At 44.8% G+C, this 20,890-nt stretch overlaps 1 protein-coding gene across 3 annotated transcripts in view; it reads right to left on the bottom strand.

Annotated features, from left to right (window-relative positions):
* Window positions 1–2,494: 2,494 nt before the first annotated feature.
* LOC137351558 (tyrosine-protein kinase JAK2-like) overlaps window positions 2,495–20,890 on the bottom strand; it is a 91,059-nt gene continuing 72,663 nt past the window's right edge. For all 3 annotated transcript variants that reach the window (XM_068016080.1, XM_068016082.1, XM_068016081.1), the window contains exons 20-24: window positions 15,104–15,228; window positions 12,138–12,310; window positions 10,071–10,188; window positions 7,917–8,024; window positions 2,495–6,297 (exon numbers count right to left, since the gene is read on the bottom strand). In XM_068016080.1, coding sequence (XP_067872181.1) covers window positions 6,193–6,297; window positions 7,917–8,024; window positions 10,071–10,188; window positions 12,138–12,310; window positions 15,104–15,228 — 629 coding nt within the window. In that variant the 3' untranslated portion in view covers window positions 2,495–6,192. The remainder of the gene's footprint in view (window positions 6,298–7,916; window positions 8,025–10,070; window positions 10,189–12,137; window positions 12,311–15,103; window positions 15,229–20,890) is intronic.

The raw sequence follows: 20,890 nt of genomic DNA, 5'->3' as shown, positions 1-20,890 counted from the left end.
GATGCTGCCTTCCATCCCACTGTGATCTCCCTGCCGTCGGCTGGTACTCCCGCGCCTTTGGATCCCCGTCCGGGAAAACGAGGCGGAACACTCGTGGGGAGGGGAGAGGAGATAGGTTTCTCAATGCGGGAGGGGGAGAACAGGGTTAAAGGAACATCATTGGGGTAGGGGATGGTGGGAACGATTTTACTTTAAAGTTTATGCACTTTGGGGGTGGGAAGGTCAGGTGGTCAAGGTAAGTGTTTTGTGGGGGAGGGGGAGGGCAAGTACTTAATTTAATGGTTATTGGGGGGAGAGGGGCAAAATAAATGTATTCAATTTTTTTTAACTCACCGTTTCTTTAAATATAATGGTAGGGCTCAAAGCCCTTTAATAATGACATCAATACCTGCGCAGCCGATACCACTGCCAGGGATGGACAGCCTGCCCCCTCCACATGATCTGTGGGGGGGGGGGGGGGCACCATAAATTTCAGCCCTACAAAAACAGGTTATCTGGTCATTATCTGATTGCTGTTTGTGGGAGCTTGCTGTGCGCAAATTAACTGCTGTGTTTTCTACATTACAACAGAGAAAAAAGAAAATAGATAAAGACATCCATTACTCTAGTGCCCTTCGCGACCTTCGGATGTTCAAAGTGCTTTGCAGCCAATGAAGATCTTCCTGAAGTGTAGTCACTGTTGTAATGTAGAAAACACAAAAGCCAATTTGGGCACAGCAAGATCCCACAAACAGCAATGTGATAATGACCAGATAATCTGTTTTCATGATCTTGCGGGATAAATATTGTTCCAGAACACTGGGAAGAAGCTTCCTTGCTCTTCGAATAGTGTCATGGGATCTCAGTACTGCACTGGGAGTGTCACTTTGGGATTTTATGTCCAAGTTGCTGAAGTGAGACTCAAACCCATGAGCTTCCAACTCAGAGACAAGGGACTGCTACCGCTGAGCCGCTGAGTGAGCTTTATTCTCGTTTCTGTTGGGATCTTTATGTGGAAAAATATTCTGGTTTACTCGAGTGTAGGGAATCTGACTGCATAAATGCACAGGCTACCACTCGAACCCAAATCAGCACAACCTTGATGTGTTCAATTGGGTGTCAGTTTCACACTGACCACCTGTACTGATGAGCTACAAGAGAATGAAGAATGTAGACACAGGCTTGCGATACAGACCCAGGATCTCTATCAGAGGAGACAAAAGCTCCTTTGTGTGCCAGATCTGTTTTAGAAAAAGTCTTTGTATCTGTCACGTTAGAGGCCTAAGGAACTCTTTGTACTTGAATCATCCAATCTTTGATTTGTACAGAGGGACGACTGCCTTGACCTTGTTGGGATCATTCTGTTCATAGAATTATGTTTCCAATGAGAGAGAAGATGGGATTCCCTGTTTTAATGAAAAATCCGTTGAGTGATGACGGCTGCACAATTCAATAGGCTAAACACTGGGAGATGTCAATTGCCCGATTCAATGGGTTTGATCTTAGAAACCATTGTTTGTTCCCCTGTATCAGCTGTGGCTCCAGTGGGTCACAATCTCGCCTCTGAGTCAGAATGTCCCACAAACAGCAATGTGACGATGACCAGGTTATCTGCATTTTTACTGATGTTGGTTGAGGACTAAATATTACCTTCTCTCCTTCATAGCAGTGGCCATGGAATCTTTCATGTTCACCTGAGAGTAAAGGTCATCTTGGGTCTGCAAATGAAATCTGACCCAAGCCCATCAGAACCACATCCGACCCGAGCCCGACCCGGCCCGAGTCCTTTCATTTTTTCCCGCGCCCAACCCAACCCGACCCGACCATCAGGTAACCTAGCTTCCATTTTTCACTTTGCTGCTTATCTGCACAAGCTTAAAAAAACTGTAACTAAACAACCTTTCAAGTCCAAAAAGTACATTAACATTGGAGCCACGTACCGGAGGTGGTGACAGAGCGTGTCTGACCCGGCCCGACCCAACCCGAACCCGACACTTGTCGTCGGGTCCCGTCGGGGTCGGGTCAGGTAGCCATGCTCTACCTGAGAGGGTAGGTGGGACTTCTGTTTTAATGTCCCATCCAATAGATGCCACATCTGACAGTACAGCACTCCCTCAGTCCTGGCACTGGGAGTGTCAGGCTGGCTGGACATATTATAAGTCTGCGGTCACTTCAGGTGGTGAAACACTGGAAGTGTCGCTAAGGTGGCAGGAAACCAGGGAATTTCTCCATTTCCCTTATCAACTCTTGTTACCATAATTTACTTTCCTGATCCAAGAAGGGACTTGGGAAATGGGACCTGCCACTGGTATGTGCAGCTCATTATCTCATTTATACCACTTCAGTCATCAAGGGAATCCCTCTATTTATTTGTTTTTGTCTTGTTAACCCAGCAGACTGGTGCAGCTTCCAGCTCTTTCTATGAGGAGAGCTGTCAGTCACACAACCTTGAGGCTTCTCTTAATTTGGGCAAGACATAACCTTCAATAAAAACAAACTGAACCAGCTCATCAGATAAAGTACATTGTATTATTTTAATTATCATAACCAATGATAACACAGAACTGTGATAAATTAGCAGCTAAAAATACTTTTTGCAGCAGTAGCAACTTTGCTGATGAGTTGGGTTTATTTGCTAGTCTTAACCAAAAATGCTTTAAGAAAGTGAGTACAGTTATACTAGAGAATGTCAACGCCACCGAAAACTATCTGCCAATATCGACACATGAGAGATTTACTTTTTAATCTTTGCGGCTGAAATTGGGATGGGGTCAGAAATGGACCTGGGTGGACTGGCTGACTAGGGAGTCGAGAATGGGGATGAACCAGGTTGAACTGGAACTCCACCCCATGTTTTATAGCAACCACTTCTCAATTAGGAGTTGGTGGCGGTGTTTATTAGGACCTTGGGTAGATCTTCCATTAACCCACATCCCTACCAATCTTGAGCAAGCAGCTTCATCAGGCAAGAAGGAATGAGAGACTTACATTTATATACTGCCTTTCACATCCTCAGGACATCTCAATGTGGTTTATTGCCAATGAAGTACTTTTGAAGTGTAGTTATTGTTGAAATATAGGAAATACAGCAACCAATTTGCACACAAGCTCCCACGCACAGCAATGTGATAAAGACCAGTTAATCTGTTTTTAGTAATTTTGGTTGAGAAATAAATATTGACCAGGACACCAAGGAGAATTCTTCTGATCTTCTTCAAAAAAATAGTGTCATGGAATCTTTTACCATCTGAGAGAGCAAACCGGGTTTGAAAGATTGCACCTTCGACGGTGCAGCACTCCCTCAGTACTGCACAGGGATTGTCGGAGGGATAATGGTTGATTTTTTCCTTCTTCTCTCTCATCTGAGTTTAGGACCTTCCCAGTCTGCGTGTGTCAGCAACACACTAGGCTCTAAACCGGGAGATGCTACAAGGTGACATTTAACCGAGTTCTCCTTGCCTTTGTCCTTAGTTTGATTTTTTGTTTCTTTGAGATTTGTAGCATTGTTTGATTGATACTGTATTCCTTGACTGCATTTTTTTCTGCCTTAACAAATTCCCTCTCCCACAACCCTCGTACATTTTTGCATATATTATTTGGGAAAGAACGGTTAGTGGAATTGAGGTGAAAGATCAGGCAGGGTCTTATTGAATGGTGGAGGTTGCTCAGGGGACCGGAATGGCCTACTCCTGCTCCTATATCTTACGTTCTTATGTGAAGTCAGACCACACATCACTCACTGGGTTAATTGTGGTGCGGTGGTTTCGTTTTTGAGATTTGGTCGGTTGACTGGCAGCTAGCATGTACCTCAGGCCCTGCTCTCATTTCAAATACACTTCTTGCTTTTGTGAAAAATACATTTTTTTCTGAACTAAAGCTATCTTTCACCTGATGGGAGATGTGAGAATTGCAACATTTGTGTTCTATCATTCCCCTTACCAGCTGATGTCTGCTGCTTTTCAGATATAAGTTGTGACAGTAACAACTCTGCAGATACAAAGTGCCTCCACTGTAGAAACAGAATCTTGAACCCTTTCATTTTTTCCTCCATGAATTGGCTCTTTCTTTACTGTCTTTTCTGCTGCTTCTTTCCTCACAGTTCATTTTCTGAAGCCAATTTTTAAAAAAAATACTTGCATTTATATAGCGCCTTTCACAAGCACCGAACGTCTCAAAGTGCTTTACAGTCAATGAACTACTTTTGAAATGTAGTCACTGTTGTAATGTAGGAAATGTGGCAGCCATTCTACGCACAGCAAGATCCCACAAACAGCAATGTGATAATGACCAGATAATCTGGTTTTGTGACATTGATTGAGGGATAAATAGTGGCCCAGGACACCAGGGAGAACTCCCCTGCTCTTCTTCAAAATAGTACCATGTGATCTTTTACATCCACCCAAACAGGCAGATAGGGTCTCAGTTTAATGCCTCATCCAAAGACAGCCCCTACAGCAGTGCAGCAGTCCCTCAGTACTGCACTGGCATGTGTCACCCTTGATTGTTGTTCTCAACCCCTGGAGAGGGATTTTAAAGAGAACCTTGTAATTCAGAGGCGAGACTTCTACCAACTGAGTCACAGCTCACATCAACTCAGCCATGGGGTACAATGGTAAGATGGGACAAGATGGAAGGGTGGACAAGGAAGAGCGCTCAGAATGGATGAATTGGGGTTTATTGGTCCACTGTGAGTTGATGGATTGGGTGAGTCTGGTTTGGATCCAGATTAGGGTCCTAATTGAAAGAATTCTCAAGTGGAGTTGTCAGTCAGGTGGTGGGGTGGGGGGAATGGATGTAGGAGTTAGAATTTGGGGTTAATCCTGGAAATGCTGTGTTGCTTCCCCCATATAACTTACCCTGAAAGATCCAACCTGGGGAGGGAGGGGTAAGTGGAGGGCAACAGTTTGGCGGATCTTCTGCTCACCTCTGTTATGTTGCCAAAGTGGGGGATGATTTCTATCGACATTCCAGGATCCCAAGGGAATTCTGCCCAATACACGCCTCTGCCAGTCAATGGGTCCAACCTTCCCTGAGAGGAGGCCTTGGTTCCATTGTAGGGCCTACAAAACAAGACCATCACTCCCAGAGGAGCTCATTACTTCCCAATGGCTGCATACATGATCAATCTTGTGGAGACTGGGTGGTGATCTGAGAGTTTGGAGGCACAGAGGGGTATGTGAGTCCATTGTATCTCAACAGGTAGAAAGGTCATCGACCAATTGCTCCAGTGTTGGGGGTTGGTGGCTCATGGTGAGTCTACGTTCACTGAATGATCTCGCTCAGGTTGGCAGAAGCTCTGAGGAACATTCTATCAGACTGAGGCCAGAAACCAACTGACACGTCGTTTGAATAAAACAGGTGAACAAACAAAAGTTAGTTCAAAAACAGCATCTATATATATGATATATTGAAATTGATACATCAGCTGCAAGCTGTATTGAAAAGATAGGTGAAGATCTTGCTTGAGCTGTACAATATTGCAATGTCAACAGTTAGCTGTCACAATTCCTTGTGACCCCTCTAGGTGGCGCTTTAATGGGATTTCCCATTGTAAACTGAGCAGTGACGGGTCACCTGTTCCCAGTCTGACTTGTACCACCAGAAGGATCTATCAAGCAACTCCCCACACCCTGCGCCCCTCCATCCTTCCCCTCCCTCTCTAAGCACAGCTTCCAACAGGTAAACACCCCAGCTATTCTGCCTATCCTCAGGTTCTGTGCCGAGAAGGACATCTATTGCAAATTAGCTTTAAAACAAACAGTAAATTACATTAAATACGTGCTGCCTCTGCTTCTCTTCACACTCACGCTGCCCTTAGTCTGTAGTCTCTACACTCAGAGGGAGAGCTGGTAGCTATTTAAATATCACAAAAGTACAAGAAAAGCGCAGAAGGAGAAAATTTAGTCCTCAAGACCAACTCCTTCCAACTTCCAACAATCGCAGCATGATGCCCAGTTCGATATTTTGAAGGCACTGAATAATGTGGAACTGGAAAGGCTGTGGCAGGGAAAGTTCAGGCTACACTACACAGCAACAGTGACTGTGCTCCAAGAGTAATTGTATGAGGCACATTGAGATAGTTCAAACAACTTGATAAAGTGACACATAAGTGCAAGAATCAGTTTTAAGCTCATTCTGGGCGGTGGTGACACTGCACAGCCTCCTGCCCATATTTGATCGGTGAGGTGAGTGCTTTCCAGCAAGCAAAGCTGATTACCGAATGGCATCTTGCATTTCCTCAACTTTCCGCAGCAGTTCCATGAATGTTGGTCTTTGTGCGGGATTATGGTTCCAGCAACTCAGCATTATGTTGTACATCTGGAGAACAGTTTTTTTGAAAAAGAGATAAAGATCATCATTAGTAATTAAAACTGGTACCATGCAATGTGTTCTAATCAGCTCAATAGAAAGCACTCGAACATTCTTCTGAAGACTCAAAATATGATGGTTTAATGGCTAAATATATTGTCTGGTGTAGGGCTGAGCCACACAGACCATACCTGGCCAATCCCAAGTTCATCATACAGCACAGAAGGAGGCCATTGAGCCCATCGTGCCTGTGCTGGCGCTTTGAAAGAGCGATCCAACTCGTCTCATTATGCTGCCCTGAAAACTTTTCCTTCAAGTATTGAAAGTTACCATTAAATCTACTTCAATCACCTTTGCAGTAGTACATTCCAGATCACAACTTATTGCACCAAAAATATTTCCCTCATCTACACCCTCCCCCCACCTGTCTGCCAATTTTCTTAAGTTGGTGCTGAGTTTGTTGCTTACAGTTGGGGTAGAAATAAGGTGCTACAATATCTTTCAACATCCCTGGGTTAGGGGAAGGGAATCATCAGCTAGGGATCTTGCTTTTGTCTGTTATTCCCTGGAATCCTCAAAAGGCGGTGGAAGCAGAGTCTTTGAATATTTTTAAGGCAGAGGTAGATAGATTTTGATAAGCAAGGGGGTGGAAGGTTATCGGGGGTAGGTGGAAATGTGGAGTAATCAGTTCAGCCATGAACTTATTGAATGACGGAGCAGGCTGGAAGGGCCGAGTGGCCTACTCCTGCTTCTAATTCGTATGTTTGTATGTCCCGGCAAAGTTATGTCAACGGAATGGGAGCATATTCCAGGGAATTCCTGGCCATTCCCCACATTTGGCCAGTTTTCATTTTAATTTTTACAATGCCCCACATCTCAGTCATGGTGCAGAGATGTTGAGGTCAGAGATTAGCCTTTGGAAGGGAGGGGGTTTGGCAGGGGCAGCGTAAAGCAAGTAGAATCACATCAGCCACCTGTTACACGCCCAACCCAACATCAGTTCCAGTGCTATCTCCCAAGGTGAACTTTTTAAAAAAAATTCATAATTGGGATGTGAGCATCACTGGCAAGGCCAACTTTTCTTGCTCCTCCCTAACTGCCCATGAGGTTGTGGTGAGCCTATCGATTTCCACACTAGATCTTTAAGTGGTCAAGAGATACAATAATGACATTGGAGCAGCCCACTTAAAGGCAACATGACCGTCTTCATTGGCTCAGGTGACCAAGACAGTGAGCAGTTGAGTTACAGGGGTCACCAGCTTCGATTCCTAGTCTATGCTGAGGTAGTTGAGCTCAACCGGTTGGTATCGCCTCAGCACTCCTGGTCTAGGGAGGGAAGATCTGCTCTTGATCTCTATCCAGTAGCTCCCCTTTCCCAGGGGAAATACAAGCCTCCTTGGCAGATGAAACCTAAATTGAGTCACCAGAGCCCATTGACTTGAGATATGTCTAAATTAATGGGAAGCTGGTGCTAAGCTTTAAAATCAATCTTCATTGTGCCTATTAAAATGGGTGGATGGATGATTTCAGGCTGGTTAATGTATAAGTGGATGCCCCATCTGAGGCTCCATCATATGGCCCACAGAGACAAAAGCCTTGGACACCCCTAGCGCATGCAGCATCCTTACCTCTCTGGGACAGTCCTGAGGTGCTGGGAGACGTTTGGTTTTCAGGACTTCAAGCATTTGGAACACAATCTGACCCTGTTTATCTGCACCAATCATCCTCAGAAACTCCTTTCCAAAAAAAGAAAGGGAAAGGAACATTACTTTGTTCATTGCTTCTCCAAACTTTCCACTCTTGTTCCCGCTGAGGTGCAAGCATGTCGTCCCACCCATTCCTCCTCCTCACTCATTCCCAACAGGTCCAAATCATTGCCATTGCACTGGCTCTTAACCCAATTTATTCCTTCCCAGGACTTCAAAATTGGTAACTCAGTCTTTCTTTCTACAATTTAAAGATTCTTAAACACCAAACTTGGCCCCTATTCCTTGAAATTTCCTCTTTCCAAGTCTTCAACTGATTTTCTCAATGATTTCAATAATTAGAAATCTTGGGCAGGATTTTCCCCGTGGTCTTCTGAACATCACTGTCAGGCTCAAATGTGGGTCAGAAGCCTGCACGATGTGGGTAACAGTCACTCAATGGGATTTTCCCCAGAGCGGCCAATTGATGGCCACAGATGGGCTTGCCATCCAATTAAGGACGGTGGGTCGACTCTTGAAGCTAGTGGGCCAATCAGAGGCCTTCCAGGTTAAAAGCAGCAGCAGGATGCCATGGCAGGTAAGTTGGGGAGTGGGCACTTCAAAATGGAGGCACCCTCGCTCCGACTTTTTCAAATATAAATAAAAAATGGCTTTTGCAGCTAAGCCACCAATGTGAAGGGGGAATTCCTCTAAAGGGCGGCCTATGGCTGCTGCAGCACCAAGGAAGGTGGGGGAGCCTCTAAGCTTGCCAGGAGTGCGAGCTCCACTCCACCCCCCCCCGCCCCCCCCCCCACCCTCCTGTCTGGTGCCGGGTGGACGCCTTCAGCAGCTAAATTGATCGCTGCCACCTCTGGGAACCTGAAGGCAAACTGGAAAATCCCAGTCGGCTCCTTCAATTGGCCTTAAGTGGCCCTTGATTAGTTTGATCAGCTACCCACAGTGTGTGGGCAGGTAGCCCTGCCGCACCTCGTCCCACCTCTGGGAAAATGGCCCGGGAAGGTGGGATGAAGCCAGGGAACTGGCATGCAGGCCAGAGGTGCTATATTTAAGCACTTGCCCACCTCCATTCCCAGCCCTAGCCGGGGGCTCAAAATTCAGCCCCTTATGCCTGGACACTTTTTTTTGTCTGAAAGACCTTATTTCCTGTTGTCATGTTTTGGTCATACTTTAGTGTCAACATTTTCCATTGTAAATTCCTGTGCCCAAATTTAGAATGGAAACTGTCTATGTAAACTCGTCACACTGTAATTGTACCCTCCCACCATTGATGGTGCTGTAGCCTGCGCTGCAGAGAAATGTTTATGTTCCAACTACCTCTGCTTTACTGATTCCCAATTTGCTGAAAATTGTATTACTTAAGAATGAACAATAATTGCAAAATCAATCAATCAAAACAAAGACAGAAAACATTATTATAAAATGGGTAATGCCCCTGTCCCCTGACTCTGTCCCACCTGAAGATAACGTTTGGTTTATCATCCTTTATGCAGTGCCAAGGGAGATTGACTAGCTGTTGCTGTTTCAATGGACCTTCCTATATTAGAACATGACAACATGGCTGCCGCACAAAGAATACTTATTTAAAAAGCAAGTGTCATATTTTCTAATTATATTTCAATTCTACACAAACCAAATCCAATCCTTCTTGCCATTCTGTACCAAATTGATCACTGTTTATCTGAACTTTGCTCTCTCGTTGCCTTAAACTGCAAATCTTACTCTTCTTCCTCCCTGCATTTTCACCAGGTAGAAATCAGGTCTTGTCATATCATCTGTCACTCCATCTCCGTCTCTGCCAGGACTTCAAAGTATGGAAATTCTTACTTCCCTCCATCTTCCTTTCCAACAATGAACAATCTATAGAGTAAATTCTGACCCTGTGTGATAGTGTAATAACATGGCATTCAAACATTTACTCTGTAGACTGTTATTTGGATTGGAAGACTGAGAAATGTCAGGCTTTCCACATTTTGAGGTCCTGACCAAGATTGATTTAGCACACAAAGATTTATGGGGTTCGAATACCAAGCTCAGCAGCATTTGTGGATTTGCCTCCTCCTCAATATTAGCACTCACCATTGGCGGGCTCTTGCTTCGATCACTGTACGTAAACAACTCGTAAAGCACAACACCAAAGCTCCACACATCTGACTCTCTGGAAAACTTGCTGTCGGACAGGGATTCAAGGGCATACCTAAACACAAAGGGAATTCAATTCAAACATTATTATCTAGACTTTCCACACAGCAGTATCACGTTAACAGGATTACGACCAAAAACCCACCAGTAATTTTTTTATTCATTCACAGGATGTGTGTGTCACTGGCAAGGCCAGCATTTAATGCCCATCCTTAATTGTTCTTGAGAAGGTGCTGGTGAGCTGCCTTCATGAGTACAAATGAATGTCTTGCTAGATGATTTCCGAGGGCAGTTAAGAGTCAACCACATTGCTGTGGGTCTGGAGTCACATGTAGGCCAGACCAGGTAAGGATGGCAGATTTCCTTCCCTAAAGGATATTGGTGAATCAGATGGGTATTTACGATCGTCCAGTAGTTTCATGGTCATCATTATTGATACTAACTTTTACTTCCAGATTTATTTAGTTAACTGAATTTAAATTCCCCCACTGTCATGGTGAGATTGCAGCTCATATCTCCAGATCATTAGTTCAGGCCTCGAGATTACTAATGTTGTAACATAACCACTATGCTACCGTACCCTAAATCAATGCAGACATCATTTACACAGGTCACCAGTGCATAACATCAAAATATACTAGAGTGGAAAACTTGTAAAATATGATTACTCTTGTTTCCAATCTCAGTGCATCGTGTAGATACTACAAGCTGCTGCCACGGTGTGCCAGTGATGGGGGCAGTGGATGTCTAGGGTGCTGATCAAGCTTTGTCCTGAATGGTGACGAACTTCTTGGGCTGAAATTTATACGAAAACAATGGGTGGGCTGCACATCGCGGAGCCAGGACAATTGTAAGCGCAGCCCTTCATTTAAATAGCTGGGGCAGACCGCCTCCGACAATCACGTGGAGGGGGCGGGGTGTCTGCCCACGGCAATAGCGTCAGCTGCCTGTGTACAGGCGGTGACACCCTTTTTAAAGGGCTTCGAGCTCTACCATTCAATTTAAATATTTAAAGAAACAATTAATAAAAAAATTAAATACATTTATTTTGCCCCTCTCCCACCCCCCCAATAACCATAAAATTAATTACTAGCCCTCTCCCCCCCCCAAAAAACATTTACCCTGACCACCTGACCTTCCCCCCCCCCCCCGACCCAAAGGACATAAACGTTAACCTAAAACCTTTACCACCAGCCCCTACATCAATGACGCTGATTTGACCCAGGCTCTCCTGGCCCTCCTGGCATCGGGGTGCGTGGCAGCCTTCTCCCAGAGGCATTTTCCGACCGTCCCACCATGACCCCTGACATCGGGGGGGTCTATAAAATTCAGCCCCTTGTGTATTGTTGCAGCTGCTCTCATCTAGGCAGGTGAAGCATATGCACAGAGGTATAATAAAGCTACCATTTCTATATTTTTACCTATCTATGCGGATCAGTGAGTAGCGCCCTTGTCTCTGAGTCACAAGGCTGTGGGTTTAAGTTCCACTTCGGGACTAGAGCACAAAAATCTAGGCTAACAATTCCAGTGCAGTACTGTGGGAGTGCTGCACTGTCAGAGGTGCCGTCTTTTGGATTAGACATTAAACCGAGGCCCTGTCTGTCCTTCTAGGTAGATGTAAAGAATCCCAGGGGCACTATTTTGATGCAGAGCAGGGGAATTCTCCCTGGTGTCCTGGCCAATATTTATCCCTCAACCAACGTCACAAAAAAACAGGTTATCTGGTTATTATCACGTTGCTGTTTGTGGGAGCTTGCTGTGTGCAAATTGGCTGCCGCTTTCCCGACAATGGTGACTACACTTCAAAAAGGTACTGCATTGGCTGTCGAGTGGTTTGGGACACCTTGTGGTCGTGAAAGATGCTATATAAATGCAAGTCTTTTTTTCTTTCTTTTGCAACACAGCATTCCTCAGAAATCAAACCAAGGACCAACCTTTTGCAGTAACTGACGGAGACATTAGGGGGAGGCCTCATTGTTCATTAATAACATCTACCACTCTTACCAAAAGATCGGACTCTCTCCAGGCTCCAGCACTTTGTAATAATCCTTGTCTCCAGGCAGAATCTTGGTCAGTCCAAAGTCACCAATTTTTACACAGGTGTCACTTTCTACCAGAATGTTCCGTGTTGCCAGGTCCCTGTGAACATATCGTTTGGAGCCAAGGTAGTCCATTCCCTTTCAAAAAGAACAGAAAGATTTGTCACGTGTGCTTGCAGGTTGGAGCATTTCAACTGTGATGCCTAATTAGAGAAAATGTTAATGTTAACCCATCGCCTAAAACACTTGGGGTCTGCGTAGGTTTGCCAAATCTCCCTGGCGCTGGGATTAGACATTAAACTCCAGGATACTGCGGCGAGAAAACTGAAGAAAAAAAATCTTGTGTGGGGGGCATCAAAAATATTGTGTTTTTAAAATAAAATTCTTTGAATATTTGGTTGTTAATTGTACAAATATCAGCATTTGGGGAAAAGGCTGACAGCTAAGATCATCCAATTGGGTAACGAAGAGATAAAAACAAGAAATGCTGGAAATACTCAGCAGGTCTGGCAGCATCTGTGGAGAGAGAAACAGAGTTAACGTTTTGGGTCAGTGACCCTTCTTCGGAACTCTTTGGGTTACCTGCTTCTCTCTCCACAGATGCTGCCAGACCTGCTGAGTATTTCCAGCATTTCTTGTTTTTATTTCAGATTTCCAGCATTCGCAGTATTTTGCTTTTATCTGGCGAATGAAGAGTCTGTTCTCTTTCCGATTGATTGTGGAAAGGTGGGGCACTGCGAGAATGGACGTGTTGGCTGACCAATGGCAGATGTGTGGAGGCAGGGTTTTGGAGGCTGGAGGTCAGGTTATACTATCTCCAGGAATATATCCAACCTGAGTTGTCAGCCCCTAGGTCTAAAGGCCCCAATATAAAAATCATCCAACCTCCCTTCATACATAGAAAAGCCAAGCACATCCATTGGCGAGAGACCATAAATTTACATGGGGTGTCAGGAGTCTCAGCTGTACGTCTGGCGGGAAGAACTTGCATTTATATAGCACCTTTCATGACAGCAGGACATCTCAAAGCACTTTACAGCCAATGAACCCCCCTTGAGATGTGGTCACTGTTTTTTTTAAATTCATTTATGGGATGTGGGTGTCTAGGGTGGCCAGGCCAGAATTTATTTCCCATCCCTAATTGCCCTTGAGAAGGTGGTGGTGAGCTGTCTTCTTGAACTGCTGCAGTGTGAGGTAGGTGCACCTACAATGCAGTTAGGAAGGGAGTTCCAGGATTTTGACACAGTGACAATGGAGGAACAGCGATATAGCTCCAAGTCAGGATGGTGTGTGACTTGGAGAGAACTTGCAGGTGATGGTGTTCCCATGCATTTGCTGCCCTTGTTCTTCTAGTTGGTAGAGGTCGCAGGTTTGGAAGATGCTGTCTAAGGAGCCTTGGTGCATTGCTGCAGTGCATCTTGTAGATGGTACACACTGCTGCTACCACTGTGCGTCAGTGGTGGAGGGAGTGAATGTTTGTGGACGGGGTGCCAATCAAGTGGACTGCTTTGTTCTGGATGGTGTGGAGCTTCTTGAGTGTTGTTGGAGCTGCACCCATCCAGGCAAGTGGAGAGTATTCCAACACACTCCTGACTTGTGCCTTGTAGATGGTGGACAGGCTTTGGGGAGTCAGGAGGTGAGATACTCACCGGAGGATTCCTAGCCTTTGACCTGCTCTTGTAGCCACAGTATTTATATGGCTACTCCAGTTCAGTTTCTAGTCAATGGTAGCCCCTAAGATGTTGATAGTGAGGGATTCAGCAATGGTAATGTCATTGAATGTCAAGGGGAGATGGTTAGATTCTCTCTTGTTGGAGATGGTCATTGCCCGGCACTTGTGTGGCATGAATTTTACTTGCCATTTATCAGCCCAAGCCTGAATGATGTTCAGGTCTTGCTGCATTTCTACTTGGACTGCTTTAGTATCTTAGGAGTTGCAAATGGTGCTGAACATCATGCAATCATCAGCGAACATACCCACTTCTGACCTCATGATTGAAGGAAGGTCATTGATGAAGCAGCTGAAGATGATTGGACCTAGGACACTACCCTAAGGAACTCCTGCAGTGATGTCCTGGCGCTGAGATGATTGACATCCAACAACCACAACCACCTTCCTTTGTGCTAGGTATGACTCCAACCAACAGAGAATTTTCCCCCTGATTCCCATTGATTCCAGTTTTGCTAGTGCTCCTTGATGCCATACTCGGTCAAATGCTACCTTGATGTCAAGGGCAGTCGCTCTCACCTCACCTCTTGAGTTTGAACCAAGGCTGTAATGAGGTCAGGAGCTGTTGTAATGCAGGAAACATGGCAGCCAATTTGCACACAGCAAGATCCCACATACAGGAAGGGGATAAATAACCAGATAAACTGAATTAGTGAATATTGGTTTAGGGATAAATATTGGCCAGGACCCACCCATCCCGCTGTACCTTTTTGAATTCTGGCTCTTTTATGTCTACCTGAGAGAGCAGACAGGGCCTTGGTTTAGCATCTCAACTGAAATACAGCACCTTCGACAGTGCAGCACTTCCTCGCTACTGCGCTGGGTGTGTCAGCTTGGATTATATGCCGCGGCCTTGAAGTGGAGTTTGGACCCACAACCTTCTGGCTCAGAGAGTGCCACCAAGTGACCCAAGGTTGACACCTGGTGCTAAACAGGGAGCCTTTAGCAATCTCTCAGGTAAAGAAAGTTCAACAGCTGAACTTGAGTTGAAGTCTACATGTGACTGCGGACAAGCACAGAAAGGTGAAAGGAACCGGTAGGAGCTCAGTGAGGCTGATACAAGGGCTGGGTTTGCCTGTAGACCTTGTGTTGGACACTCTATTCTACTGCACTGAAATGAAGGTACCTGTCACCTCAAGTCACACAGTGTAATAAATACCCAAACTATGCAAGTCGAACCCTCTCTCCTTGGCCCTGCTCACCTTACATATTTGCGAGGCGTACTGCAAGAGTTTTTTGTGATCCAGTCTGTGCTTGTTCTTTTGCAAGTAATCTCGCAGGCTTCCATATGGCAGGTATTCCATGATCAGTCTCAGGTTCCTGCGCCCTGTGGAAATAAAACAACAGCTATTTCTGACACAAGAAGTGTTACACGGGCGTGTAACGATGTTGAGTCACAGACAGTATGGAACATATTGTGGAGAAATGCGAATGGTGTGGAGCCTTCCATACAAACTGAACCAGATTTTTCAATGAGTCTGAGTGTCTCACCTGGATGAACTTTTTGATTTAAAAAAAAAATATTTTTATGTAAACATTTAGGTAACACGTAGAAATAAAAATACAGGTTTTTTCCCTTTAGTGGAGAAGGAAAGTATTCATCACTGAGGAATCCTTCCCTCACCTCCAGTCTCCAGTCTCTCTCTGCTTTGAAAAGTTTTTTTAGTATTTTTCTATCAAAACTACTACCTTCCTCTCTGACTTCTGAACTTCAAGACCATTTACACTCTCTTCCACCCTTTAGCCTGCACCCTCCTTATGTTGAAATCAAGACTTGTTGAATCACCTACTCTAACTCAAGGGGTCTCAAAACTGTGGGACCCTTGATGTCCTTTGCTTCTCTCGGCAAACTTTAGACTTCTGGTACTGAAGACTGTCGTTATTTAGCCACAACATAGCAATCAGACGGCCTACGGTCGTGTGAATTTATGCCTTGCTGTATTTTTTGACTTGTGTTTCATGACTGTTAGAATCAGCATGGAAAGGGTTAAATCTGTATTGTTGAACACATCGGTTCAACTTTTTAAAAATTCATTCACAGGATATGGCTGCCACTGCCAAGGTAATTGCCCATTCTTATATACAATCAAATGGCTTGCTGGGCCATTTCAGAGCTCAGTTAAGAGTCAACCACTTTGCTGTGAGTCTGGAGTCATATATACACCAGACTAGGTAAGGATGGCAAATTTCCTTCCCTAAAGACCTTAGTAAATGTGAAGTCATTCATTTCGGTAGGAGTAACAGTAAAAAGGATTATTACTTGAATGGTAAAAAGTTGCAGCATGCTGCTATGCAGAGGGACCTGGGTGTCCTTGTGCATGAATCGCAGAAGGTTGGTCTGCAGGTACAGCAAGTAATTAGGAAGGCAAATGGAATTTTGTCCTTCATTGCTAAAGGGATTGAGTTTAAAAGCAGAGAGGTTATGTTGCAGCTGTATAAGGTACTGGTGAGGCCGCACCTGGAGTACTGTGTGCAGTTTTGGTCTCCTTACTTGAGAAAGGATGTACTGGCACTGGAGAGGGTGCAGAGGAGGTTCACTAGGTTGATTCCGGAGTTGAGGGGGTTGGCTTATGAGGAGAGACTGAGTAGATTGGGATTATATTCATTGGAATTCAGAAGAATGAGGGGGGATCTTATAGAAACATATAAAATTATGAAGGGAATAGATAAGATACAAGTAGAGAGGATGTTTCCACTGGCAGGTGAAGCTAGGACAAGAGGGCATAGCCTCAAGATTAGAGGGAGCAGATTTAGGACTGAATTAAGAAGGAACTTCTTCACCCAGAGGGTTGTAAATCTATGGAATTCCTTGCCCAGTGAAGTAGTTGACGCTTCTTCAGTACACGTTTTTAAAGCTAAGGTAGATATCTTTTTGAACAATAAAGGAATTAAGGGATACGGTGAGAGCGCGGGTAAGTGGATCCGAGTCCACGAAAAGATCAGCCATGATCTTATTGAATGGCGGAGCAGGTTCGAGGGGCCGGACGGCCTACTCCTGCTTCTAGTTCTTATGATCTTATGATCTAGTAAACTAGGTGGATTCTTACAACAATCCAGTAGTTTTATGGTCACTATTACTGATACTAGCTTCTAAATTCGATATTCATTTAATTAACTAAACACAAACTACTACAGTGGGATTTGAACTCACATTTCAGGATTATTAGACCAACAACATAACCACTGTACTACTGTACCCACACAGCCAAAGTCACATACCTGGAGAGACTAGAGAAGCTGGGATTGTTCTCCTTACAGCAGAGACAGTTAATTAGGGATTTAATAGGGGTATTCAAAATTATGATGCTTTTTTTAATAGAATTGATGGGGAGAAACTGTTTCCACTGGCAGGAGGGCCAGAAACCAATGGGCACAGATTTAACTGTCAAAAAATCAGGAGGAAAATTTGGAGAATTTGTTTTACACTGTGAATTGTTGTGATCTGGAATGCGCTGCCTGAAAGGGCGGTGGAAGTAGATTCAATAGTAACTTTCATTTCAAAGGAGAATTGGATAATTACATAAATTGGGAAAGATTACAGGGCTATGGGAAAAGAACAGGGTAATGGGACTAATTGGATAACTCTTTCAAAGGAACCAGCACAGACATGATGGGCTGAATAGCCACCTTGTAAGCCATATAATTTTTTTTCTCTCTCCAAAAAAGAGAATCTAACCATCTCCCCTTGACATTCAATGGCATTAGCATCGCTGAATCCCCCACTGTCAACATCCTGGTGGTTACCATTGACCAGAAACTGAACTGGAGTAGCCACATAAATACTGTCGCTACAAGAGCAGGTCAGAGGCTGTGAATTCTGCGTGAGTAACCCACCTCCTGACTCCCCAAAGCCTGTCCACCATCTACAAGACACAAGTCAGGAGTGTGATGGAATACTCTCCACTTTCCTGGATGGGTGCAGCTCCAACAACACTCGAGAAGCTCCACACCATCCAGAACAAAGCAGCCTGCTTGAATGTTTGTGGATGGGGTGCCATTCACCTTCTCCACCACCGATGCACAGTGGCAGCAGTGTGTACTACCTACAAGCTGCACTGCAGCAACTCACCAAGGCTCCTTAGACAGCACCTTCCAAACTGTGACCTCTACCACCTAGAAGCAGATGCATGGGAACACCACCACCTGCAAGTTCTCCTCCAAGTCACACACCATCCTGACTTGGAACTATATTGCCATTCCTTCACTGTCGCTGGGTCCAAATCCTGGAACTCCCTTCCAAACAGTACTGTGGGTATACCTACATCACACAGACTGCAGCAGTTCAGAAAGGCAGCTCACCACCACCTTCTCAAGGGCAATTAGGAATGGGCAATAAATGCTGGCATAGCCAGAGATGCCCACATCCTGTGAAAGAATTTTTAAAAAATGATTCCATATACTGACTGTGGTGTACCACATATATGCAAACTGATAAAACTGGGAAGAACAGAAAGCTCCAGATACCAATTAACTAGAAAGCTTTAGAATTAGAATTAGAATTAGAACATTACAGCGCAGTACAGGCCCTTCGGCCCTCGATGTTGCGCCGACCTGTGAAACCATCTGACCTACACTATTCCATTTTCATCCATATGTCTATCCAATGACCACTTAAATGCCCTTAAAGTTGGCGTGTCTACTACTGTTACAGGCAGGGCGTTCCACGCCCCTACTACTCTCTGAGTAAAGAAACTACCTCTGACATCTGTCCTATATCTATCACCCCTCAACTTAAAGCTATGTCCCCTCGTGTTTGCCATCACCATCCGAGGAAAAAGACTCTCACTATCCACCCTATCCAACCCTCTGATTATCTTATATGTCTCTATTAAGTCACCTCTCCTCCTCCGTCTCTCCAACAAAAACAACCTCAAGTCCCTCAGCCTTTCCTCGTAAGACCTTCCCTCCATACCAGGCAACATCCTAGTAAATCTCCTCTGCACCCTTTCCATAGCTTCCACATCTTTGATATAATGCGGTGACCAGAACTGCACGCAATACTCCAGGTGCGGTCTCACCAGAGTTTTGTACAGCTGCAGCATGACCTCGTGGCTCCGAAACTCAATCCCCCTACTAATAAAAGCTAACACACCATATGCCTTCTTAACAGCCCTATTAACCTGGGTAGCAACCTTCAGGGATTTATGCACCTGGACACCAAGATCTCTCTGTTCATCTACACTACCAAGAATCTTCCCATTAGCCCAGTACTCTGCATTCCTGTTACTCCTTCCAAAGTGAATCACCTCGCACTTTTCCGCATTAAACTCCATTTGCCATCTCTCAGCCCAGCTCTGCAGCCTATCTATGTCCCTCTGTACCCTACAACATCCTTCGGCACTATCCACAACTCCACCGACCTTAGTGTCATCCGCAAATTTACTAACCCACCCTTCTACACCCTCTTCCAGGTCATTTATAAAAATGACAAACAGCAGTGGCCCCAAAACAGATCCTTGCGGTACACCACTAGTAACTAAACTCCAGGATGAACATTTGCCATCAACCACCATCCTCTGTCTTCTTTCAGCTAGCCAATTTCTGGTCCAAAGCTCTAAATCACCTTCAACCCCATACTTCCATATTTTCTGCAATAGCCTACCATGGGGAACCTTATGAAACGCCATACTGAAATCCATATACACCACATCCACTGCTTTACCCTCATCCACCTGTTTGGTCACCTTCTCGAAAAACTCAATAAGGTTTGTGAGGCACGACCTACCCGTCACAAAACCGTGCTGACTATCGCTAATGAACGTATTCTTTTCAAGATGATTATAAATCCTGTCTCTTATAACCTTTTCCAACATTTTACCCACAACCGAAGTAAGGCTCACAGGTCTATAATTACCAGGGCTGTCTCTACTCCCCTTCTTGAACAAGGGGACAACATTTGCTATCCTCCAGTCTTCCGGCACTATTCCTGTCGACAATGACAACATAAAAATCAAGGACAAAGGCTCTGCAATCTCCTCCCTGGCTTCCCAGAGAATCCTAGGATAAATCCCATCTGGCCCAGGGGACTTATCTATTTTCACACTTTCTAAAATTGATAACACCTCCTCCTTGTGAACCGCTTGTATTCAATGATAATCATCTGAGGCCATTAATGAGGCAGAGACGGTTCAGAGGAGGATACATGAAATGAGCAGGTTGTCTTTTGAGAAAAGGTTGGACAGACTGGGCTTGTTTTCACTGGAGTTTACAAGAGTGAGGGGAGACTTGATTGAAGTTTATAAGATCCTGAACGGTCTTGACAAGGTGAATGTGGGTGAGTCCAGAACGAGGGGGCATTGTTTTGAAATCAGGGGACGCCCTATTAGGACAGAGATGAGGAGAATTTTTTTCTCCGTGGGTTGTGCGACTTTGGAACTCTCTGCCTCAGAAGGTGGTGGAGGCGGGGTCATTGAATATTTTTAAGGTGGAGGTAGATTCTTGTCAGGCAAGGGAATCAAAGGTTATCGGGGGTAGATGGGAATGTGGAATTCGAAACACAAACTGATCAGCCATGATCTTATTGAAAGGCAAAGCAGGCTCGAGGGGCCGAATGGCCTACTTCTGCTCCTAATTCGTATGTTCGTATAATGAAGATTTCTGTCATTCGATATGAATGAATAGCTATTTAGTTTAAATCATGAGAGGTATATTGTCTGCTGCCCTTGTTTCAGATCTGAGGGGATCTTCACAAGCCCTATGGGTCACAGTTCAAAGGGTAAAGCCCCAATCTGGTGCAGGACCCTTTATTTACTGTAAGAAAAACCAGGAGACAGGCTGTGTTTTGAATTGCACAAGCAATATCCAAAAGGATGCTGAGTTAGCATTTCAGGTCGCCGACTCTTCATCAGAATCCCTGGTCATCGACCTGAAACGTTAACTCTGTTTCTCTCTTCACAGATGCTGCCTGATCTGCTGAGTATTTCCAGTATTTTCTGTTTTTATTTCAGATTTCCAGCATCCACTGTATTTTGCTTTTGTTCCGAAAGGAT

The sequence above is a fragment of the Heterodontus francisci genome, chromosome 36, assembly GCF_036365525.1.
Source record: "Heterodontus francisci isolate sHetFra1 chromosome 36, sHetFra1.hap1, whole genome shotgun sequence".
NCBI lineage: Eukaryota > Metazoa > Chordata > Chondrichthyes > Heterodontiformes > Heterodontidae > Heterodontus > Heterodontus francisci.
The sequence above is the reverse complement of the archived record's forward strand: the minus strand, read 5'-3'. Positions and strand labels throughout refer to the sequence as shown.